Source organism: Gekko japonicus, unplaced genomic scaffold (assembly GCF_001447785.1).
Source record: "Gekko japonicus isolate JY-2015 unplaced genomic scaffold, Gekko_japonicus_V1.1 scaffold1577, whole genome shotgun sequence".
Classification (NCBI taxonomy): Eukaryota; Metazoa; Chordata; class Lepidosauria; order Squamata; family Gekkonidae; genus Gekko; species Gekko japonicus.
Window position 1 is genome coordinate 16,186 of NW_015168699.1, and position 9,681 is coordinate 25,866.

A 9,681-nucleotide genomic window follows, 5' to 3' on the forward strand; every position below is an offset into this window, starting at 1 on the left:
TGCTGATGTGACCTTGAGTCATTCACAAGCTCTGGCACAGCTGTCCTTGAAAAAGAGCAGTTTGTGTCAGAGTTCTCTCAGCCCCACCCACCTCACAGGGTGTCTGTTGTGGGAAGGGAAAGGAGTTTGTAAGTCGCTCTAAGACTCCAAGTGAAGGGCGGGGTATAAATCCAATCTCTTCTTCTTCTTCTTTTAAACTATCTGCCCATCTCTTGGAGGCTAACTGATACGCAACAAAAATGGACCCTTCGTGTCCTTACTACAATTAAAAGACTCATATTACAGGACTGGAAAAACATATGCCCACCTCCTGTAAATCAATGGATTGAGGACTTTAGAACTTTACCAATATATGACGCATGGCATACAGACAATTATGGACTTATTTTTAGATATTTGGAAACCATTTATGGAAAGTCAAGTGTAGCTCTGCTACCACTGTTATATTTTTGTTTCTAGGTATACTTAAAGCTTTTTTAAAAAAAAATATTCTATTTAGTTACTGGAGTTTGTTTTTTTCTTCTTTTTTCTGGCCTTTTTGAAAGAAAGAAATAGACGTGGTGCCAGGCAGTTCCATATGTAAATATAGGCAAGCTGTCAGCTGTGCCACCGAATGAAAACCTCGGTGTCCAGAGGCGGGCCAGATGCCAATTGCCAGATGCTTGGGACACAACAGCAAAAACAAACACTGTGAAATACAGCGTTATGGCAATAGAGGCAAAAGTTAAGTGTGATTATATATACTCAAAGTGTTATTATAATGTCAACATAGAGAATTGTACGTTATAGAAAATACTTGACCTTGACTGTTTATTGGATGCTCTGCCAGTTTCCTTTACTGAAGAGGGGATCAGATCGCCGAAACATGGGAGTTAACTGGAAGCCCCGTCTCCTTTGTGCTTTGGACACTGTGCAGATTTTTATTAATTTTATTTATAAATTTTCCTTGGACTTTTCCCTTGTGAGGGTTTTCTGTATGCCACTTTGATACTGGATGGGAATAACTATATTTTGGTACTAAATGTCTTATATGGAATATTGGAAATAATAAATTATAGTAACGCTTTGAGTATATCACTTTTTACTTTTGCCTTTATTGCAATAGCATTGTATTTCACAGTAGTTGTTTTTGCTGTTGTGTTGTCTACACTGTGATTCCTCTGGTAGATGCTTGGGACAGACATTAGTGCTCCTCTGGGATCTAGCTGAGCCTGTTGATCTTCTCCAGTAAGGCAACTGAATTATGTTTGAAGGATAGGTGATAACTCTTTGTTTCTTTCTTGCAACCTCGTTCTACTCTGACAGATCTGCACAATGCCACGAACCTCCGGTCACGGTCCTTGTCTGGCACCGGAAGGTCTCTTGTGGGTTCGTGGCTGAAGCTGAACAGAACGGACGAAAACTTCCTACTCTATGCACACCTAACCTACGTCACATTACCATTGCATCGAATTTTAACAGGTGAGGCCCTCTTCTGCATTCCAGATCCAGAGATTCCTCCCTCACAATTTACAAGCACCTTCCTCTGCACACACTTCACTGGCAGGGTATGTCAAAGGCCTCCTCTGTACTGCACAGAAGGCAGGGAAAGCTTCTGGTGGAATATGCCTCTTTGTGTTCCATTGATTAACTCAGGTGAGCAGCCGTGTTGGTCTGAAGCAGGAGAACAGAGTCTGAGTCCAGTGGGGCACCTCTAAGGCCAACAGAGTTTTATTCTGGGTATGAGCTTTCATGTGCAGGCACACTTCCTTCAGATACAGTGCGTCTGAATCTGAGGAAGTGTGCTTGCACACAACAGCTTATACCTTGAATAAATCTCTGTTGGCCTTAAAGGTGCTCCTGGACTCAGACTTTGTTGTATTTATTTAACCCAGTTAGTTCAAAATTTCCTTCCAGATTTTATTTATTTATTATATTTCTATCCCGCTCTCCCTGCAGACGGGCCCAGGGTGGCTCACATTAGCGGCACAGTATGGCCGGTTAAATAAAACATTTAAAACAATTAAAACAATTGTACAATAACATTCTCCTGCCAACCTAGCAGTTCGAAAGCAAGAAATTGCAAGTAGATAAATAGGTACCACTTCGGTGGGAAGCTAACAGCGTTCCGTGCGCCTTGGTGTTTAGTCATGCCGGCCACATGACCACGGAAATGTCTTCGGACAGCGCTGGCTCTTCGGCTTTGAAACGGAGATGAGCACCGCAACCCTAGAGTCGGATTCGACTGGCTTTCGAGCAAGGGAACCTTTACCTTTACCTTTACAATAACATTTAAAATGCTCGCAACAATCAGTAAATTTAGGTGACATACTAAATCCTGACTTAGTGGTCTTCCGGTCTTCCACGGCATTTTAGTCTGATCTCCATACAGGGCCAGTCCACTGACCACAAATATTGATGTAATAATAGTTGGTGGTAGTGGTGGGCGGCTCCTAGTCGAAGGCCTGGTGGAAGAGCGCCGTCTTTCAGGCCCTGCGGAACTGTACAAAGTCCCGCAGGGCCCTGATCTCCTCTGGGAGCTCATTCCACCAGTGAGGAGCCGCCACTGAGAAGGCCCTAGCCCTGGTTGCATCGAGCCTGGCATCCTTGAGGCCTAGAGTAATTAACCGGTGTTGTGACCCCGACCGTAGTGCTCTCTGGGGTATATATGGGCAAAGGCGGTCCCTCAGGTAAGTTGAACCCTGGCCATTTTCAAGTGAAGGAAACAGAGCTGGCTAAGCTTTTAGTTGAATAATTGAAAGATTATTATTATTAGTTACTGAGTACTGTGAAGACACCCCAAACGCTTAACCGTTGAGAGGTGTTCTTCCAAGTGGCAGAGAGATTTATGCCTCTCCCCTAGGAAGAGGCAGTTCCCTTGGCTGCCCGGGAGCCACTGCTCTGTTCTTCCTTCCTCGGCTTCCAGAGTGAAGCTAGTTTATCCATTATAATTAAATCCCATATCTTGAGGAACCACTGGCGGATTGTAGGTGCTTTATTAGTTTTCCATACCTGGGCAATCAGAGTTTTTGGTCAGTGGCCTGGGAAAATGGGAGGGAACCAGACTTCGGCTCCGCCCATTTGGGGTGGCATAATAAAGAACTGTGTGGTGGTCTCGTCCAACAAGGCTCAGGGCTTTTCATGTCACCCTCATGGGTCAGGAAGAATGTTCCATCAGGATAACTGAAGTTCTTGCACCTTGACCTCTGCTTGAACATGGATGTTCGGTCTTCTCATGACTATTTCTTTTAAAGTAATTTTTAATTAACTTTTTCATATGAACAATAACAAAATAAAACAGCATTTTAAGTACAATTCTCTAGTATAAAAGGTATTGACTTAATAATTACAATAATAAGATTTGAACAGTTGTACATATTAAATGGAGCTGCGGTGGCTCAAGTGGTTAAGACGCTGAACTGCAGGCTGTGGAAGGTCAGTAGTTCAGCTGTTCAAGACCCGGGTGCCGCAAGACGGGGTGAGCTCCTGTCTCTAGTTCCAGCTCCTGCCAACCTAGCAGTTCGAAAGCAAGAAATTGCAAGTAGATAAATAGGTACCACTTCGGTGGGAAGGTAACAGCATTCCGTGCGCCTTGGTGTTTAGTCATGCCGGCCACATGACCACGGAAATGTCTTCGGATAGTGCTGGCTCTTTGGCTTTGAAACGGAGATGAGCACCACAACCCTAGAGTCGGATTCAACTGGCTTTCGAGCAAGGGAACCTTTACCTTTACCTTTACATATTAAATAATAAACATTAACAGCACCAACTCATTTAATAAGCAACTATATCCATATACTTCTTTGGAAGGTTACAACTTTTGTTTTCTGTACTATTAACATAATCTCTAAAAATATTTTTTTCTTTGGCATAACTTCTGCCATCAAAATGTGTGAAGCTAGTTTATCCATTATAATTAAATCCCATATCTTAAGGAACCACTGGCGGATTGTAGGTGCTTTATTAGTTTTCCATACCTGGGCAATCAGAGTTTTTGCAGCAATTAATAATAGGGCAGCCAATTCTGCTTTTTGCTTAGTTAACCATAAAGTTGGCCAGTAATTCAAAAGACCAGATTCAGGTGTTCTCATGACTATTTTTATTCCACTTTTCAGACAACCCCCCCCCCTTCCAAAGGAGTTTATAACCCATATGGAAGAGGGGAATCTGAGTTCCTAGGAGAGGGTGGAGCGGAGCAAGATGGGCGGGGTGGGCTCTCATTTTCCTCCCCTCTGTTCTGCTCCACCTGCAGTTAATCACTGCTCCCTGGTTGGCTTCCAACCACAGTGTGTTTCAACCTCTCCCATCAAGGAATGGGAGTTCCAGCTCCACAGAACTGCAAATGCAGGTGTAGACAGCTAAAAGGGAAAGTTGCTGGAGTCTGGTGGTATTCCTGTTTAGCTAAAAGGGAAAGTTTAAAATGATAGACACAAGAAATATAAGCCACAAAATAGTATACGTGTCCCCAGATCAACATGAACAAGTTGCTGGAGTCTGGTGGTATTCCTGTTTCAAGGTAAAAACTTCATCAGACATTCTCCTTGAAGACTGTGGCAATATTAAGATCACTTTGAAGTAACTTAATATAGTAAGATGCCTGTGACCCCGTTTGCTCTTGCTCGAATGTGGCAGAGGAACACCTTGAGCTGAGAAAAACCTGTCCATGGCTTTTTAGTTGTAGCAAGCGTGCTGATACAGACGCTGCTTCAGCTTTGTTTCAGTACCCAAAATTCAGCTGTTTGACTCTGGAATTCCTTTAACATTTCCATCCACTCAGAGACATTTGTGCTGTGCTCGGTCAGTTATTGATCACAATTCCAAAGTCGGATTCTAAGAAACCTTTTGAAACAGAACAAAGTTTGAGTCCAGTGGCTCCTTTAAGACCAACAAAGTTTAATTCTGGATACAAGCTTTTGTGTGCATGTATCTGAAGATGTGTACATAGACACCAAAGGTTATACCCAGAATAAAACTTTGTTGGTCTTAAAAGGTGCCCCTGGACTCAAACTTGGTTCTGTTGCTTCAGACCAACACGGCTGCTCACCTGGATCTATCTTTTGAAACAGAGTAATTCTATTTGTATTCAATCACTAAAAATGGGTGCGTTCAGGGGTCATTTAGTAGAAAAAGGAGGTGCAGGAGCTCATTAGCATAACTTATTTGCATGTGCCACACCCCGTGAAATCACCAGAAGTGTGTCAGAAGGCAACACCCACCGCTCAGGCTCCACTGGACTGTTTTGGATTGCTAGCTATTGAGGGGGGGGAACGTGCAGATCTGTCCTCACAGAGGAGGGAGAGCTTGTACCTGAATAAAACTTGGTCTTAAAGGTGCCACTGGACTGTTTTAGGTGGCGGGGGGGGGGTTCTGCAATGGGGGGGGGGGGGGGGGGGTTCTGCAGCTTATCTGGCTGCTTCTTGCTCTGACTGAGGGCTGCTGGGAGCAGGGGGTGGGGCTTGTTGCATGTGCCCGCCCCCTGGGCTCTTTACTGCCAGAGTTCCGCTCCTGTGCGCTTCCGCAGGAAATGACCCGTGGGTGCGTTGAATTTTTCCATACCCAGACTTCCAAACGTACTTTTACTTCTTGTCACTGTCCCTTCCCTCCTCTCCCCAGCCTTCATCAGGTCTTGCAAGTTGGGTTGCTAACCCGCAGATGGGGCCTGGAGCTCTCCTAGAATTTGAACCGATCTCTAGGCGAGAGAAATCAGTTCCCCTGGAGAAAGTGGCTGCTTTGGAGGGTGGATTCTGTGGCATTCTACCATCATGAAGTCCCACCTTTCAGCAAACCTCCGCTCCCCCCCTGCTCCACTCCCCAAATCTCCTGGTATTTCCCAACCCAGAGTTGGCAACCCCACTTACAGGCCATTTAGACACTGACTCTGGAACTGTAGTCCGTATCTGTAAATAAGTAAAGCTAGGCAGTGGCCCGGTTTAACCAGGTGGAAGTTTCTGAACACTTTCAAGGGCAGTGGCTCCAGAAATTTCACCTTTTGGGCTTTTCCAGGTAGCCAAGATGACCTGTTCCGGGTTTGGAGGCCAGCTTGCAAGTTACCTTAACCATAGAGTCAGAGAATCATAGAGTTGGAAGGTACTCCCAGGGTCATCTAGTCCAACCCCCTGCACAATGCAGGGAATTCACACACACACACACACACACACACATCCCACCGCCAGTGACCCCTGCTCCGTGCCCAGACGATGACGCCTGGAGAAAGGGCCAAACTGGCCTGGAGAAAATCGCTTCCTAGCCCCAAAGTGGTGATCTGCATTCCTCTGGGCATGTAAGAAAGGGCCATGAGAACTAAGCACCAATGTAACCCTCCCTGGCCTCCCTCTCAGGATCTGCCCAAGTTCACAGAGTCAGCATTATTTCGAGGTAAAAACCTACTTTTGGATATCTGTTTCATACTGCGTTGCATGGTTTCGAGGTAAAATCTACTTTTGGATATCTGTTTCATACTGCGTCTCTCCTTCAGAGATTTAGTTAATGGACATGCGTGCCACAGAACCCTCCTCAGTATTCCTGTCATCTCTCTCTCTCTCTCTCTCTAGATATTCTGGAAGTGCGGCAGAAACCGATTCTGATGACATAGCGGAGAGCTTGGCACTGACATGGGACCCTTGCTGCCAAGTGCCTACAACCAACTGTCAACAGCACCATCTAGTGTCAGGAGTTAAACATTACACTGGAAAAAGGGATGTCTTGGAATAACCAGCCAGCCAATCAAGAAGTGCCTCTTCCTTCTTTTCCCTTCCTCTGCTGTACATCTTTTGTGCATACTTAAAAAAAAAATTAAAAGACTTTATAGTTGCAACTGGCAGCAACCTTTCCCACCACTACAACAATTGGGGCTGTGTTTAAGAAAAAAAAAAGGCTTTATGGAGAATTAGTTGCAGTATTTACGTTGTAACTGGAAATAAAGCAACACGAACAGAATGTATTAATCCTTATGTACTCTGGGAGGAATTTCCATAGGATTTCTTTTTTACTGTTGTACCAATGAACTATATTTCATAGACTGTTGAGAACCTTCCTTCCTTATCATGTAACAAAGACAGCTTCAAGTGTGCACATACAGTTGAAATGGTGGCAGAATAAGGTAACCGTAAAGGAAAGTGGACTTGGGCAGAGTGCATTGTGGCTCCGCGTCAGGTTGGAACTCGACAGGTTATTTTCTCTCCATGGTATGTTTTTAAGGTTCACGGTGCAAATTGATTCTCTACCAAAGAACAGTGCCGAAGTCCAGCCAGAAGGGTCCAGAGGAGCAAAATGAACACCGAAGAACTGCCCTGGGCTAACTGCGTAGGACTGGCAGCACTTCCAGATGTCAATATGCCCATCAGTGGATGTAAGAAGTACGGAAACACGAAGGACCATGGTACCCAATCCCCTGGAGACCTCAGCCGGTTCCGGCGCCCTGGAGATCACTGGAAATCAAAGCTCCCAGGAGGCGGCTTCTGGAACGGTTTCTAAATCAGATTTTTCACCACCATTGTATAATTTGCCACTGCATTAAGACTTCCCCAGATCTTGATTTGGTGGGTCTGTGGTTTGTGATGGGGAATAGAAACCTAGTTAATGGAGGGGGAAGGGATGACATTTGGAAACTGTAGATCAGGCCTTCTAGAACTGACCAACAGAGAGTGCATAAAAAGTGCCATTTTGAGTGTGCCGCAGGCCTCGATGCTCTGGTTAGACGCATAGCGCCGCTTCACCAAGGCCAGGCTGTTGTTTTTAAATAGGTTCTGCCCTTTTTGAGTTTGCACTGGGGCAACCTGCCCGTGGTGTGTTTGGATGGTACCTCCCGTGTCCTCAACTCTCCTCCTCCCCTCCGGTCCAGATCACTGTTACGGTGCAGAGAGTTCTTTTGTTGTCACCACGAGGCGAAGATCAACACACTTGTGTGTATGTGCTGCGTTTTTTAAAAGCAAAACCTGAGCGGGGAGAGGGGAGGGCAAGAGCCGGGGACGGGTGAGGAGGAGTGAAGTCCTTGAAACTTCTCCGCCCTAAAAATGCAGCTTGCTGTAAACAGCAGCTCTTGAAATCTGCACTTAACATTTCAAAGTGCATTCACTTACCCTTCAACACTGTCTCATCTTTTTGATACTACATCAGAAGCCGGCTTTGAAAGCGTAGTTGAGCCAGGCTGGTTGGCCAGATCTAAAGGGCGAGAGAAGGCAGGGATGGGGGGGGGGGGGGGGGGTTTCCTTTTTTCAGGAAACTACAGAGAGAGTGTGAGCAACTGCAGCAAGGACAAAAGTGTCTAAAACTTCTCCTTTTTGGGGGGGTGAAGGGAGTCCATGTGAACATGAGCAAGCACCCAACAGCCACATTCGTTGCAGTTTGACTGGCATAAGAACTGCAGCTACCAGCATGACACAGCTGTAAAATTTTGTTTTCTTTCACGGTTTCTGAAAACCCAAAAGAGCAGTCCGTCAGATGCAGACTGCTTTCTTCATACCCTGCTTAGAGAGACCAATTATTCAGGGTTACAGATACACCAGTAACCTTATTTTTCAGATGCTATAGCTCCCCCCCCCCCTCCATTCCTGTGTTGACTCTTTGGTTGTCAGCATCCTGTATGGAATCTATTGCCGGATTAGTACCTCTGCAGGCGATGAGTCATGTGAAAGGCAGCACGCGAGATAGGGACTGCCTTTCTGGTATGCTAGTTTGGATGGGGGAGCATTATCCAAAAGAGGGCACGATCCGATGCGGTACAGCCTGTCGTGCATCTGCTTGATGGCGCAGCTTCGCTCGTAAGGGGTGTCGTTTTAGCAAGTTCTTACAAAAACTGCAGCCACTTTCCCATTGTGCTTGCTAACGAGTTGGCTTTTGAGGTACAAGTTGGGGACCTGCATTGCAGCAAAGTGTGCCCTAACCGATGCAAGGTTGCTGATGGATAAATACCTCCACGTGACTCATCCTGCACTTTTACAGTGACACGATGTTTCCACTTCCGCATGACGCAACAGTGTGGTGGGCTGCATTTTTCTACTCCACAGCAGTGACTACCCCTTGGGGGGTGTAAGGCAGAGCATCCCCTGCGAGGGATGTGGGTCAGTGAAGTCATACCCGCTGGGGAAGAGAGGAGAGCATGAAGGCCATTTTTGATGGCAGATCTCCGTCCCCTCCCCCGTTTATAGCCTTTCCAAAGCGGTGCTGTGGGTGGCGCGAAGCTGAGGTGGAGCCAGTTTTTTTCTGTACAGTCGGTGTCAGCTGGAACCAGGCGAATCGAACATTGGTACAGGCAACCGCGTGAGAAAGGGACCAGTGTGTACAGCGCCCTTTCAACCGGTTGGAGTGAAGTCTTCGTTCTTACTTCCTTGTTTGCGATTAAACAGGGGGAGAGAAGGACTTAGTGTATGTTTGTTGGCTTAATGGTAGCAGTGTGCATATAACTTTCTGGCAAGCTGGTCATCGCTGGTTCTTGTTGCCAGCCCTTTTAGTTTACCTTCTTCCGTGCATTAGGCTAAAATGGCCTTTGCATTATAGTATTACACAATTAGAGAAGAGATTGTAGGATTGCCAGAGGCAACAGCTTAAATTTACAGAGAATGGTGGCAGTTGACAGATTGGAGGCCTACGGGAGGGAGGGAGGGGGGTTTGTTCCTGGCTGTATAGTAGTAGTAGGAGATGGTAGGGAGGTGGGGGCAGGTCAAGGGAAGGGGGTCAGTTAAGTATGGGGGTCAGTGGCACAAA

General features: G+C 46.0%; 1 protein-coding gene across 1 annotated transcript in view; it reads left to right on the forward strand.

The window, feature by feature from the left end:
- KIAA0930 (KIAA0930 ortholog) overlaps window positions 1–8,171 on the forward strand; it is a gene marked incomplete at its 5' end in the record, with an annotated part of 22,818 nt that extends 14,647 nt beyond the window's left edge. Inside the window, 2 exons of the mRNA XM_015415486.1 lie at window positions 1,306–1,461; window positions 6,531–8,171. Of these exons, the coding sequence (XP_015270972.1) occupies window positions 1,306–1,461; window positions 6,531–6,571 (197 nt within the window). The remainder of the gene's footprint in view (window positions 1–1,305; window positions 1,462–6,530) is intronic.
- Between the last annotated feature and the right edge of the window lie 1,510 nt (window positions 8,172–9,681).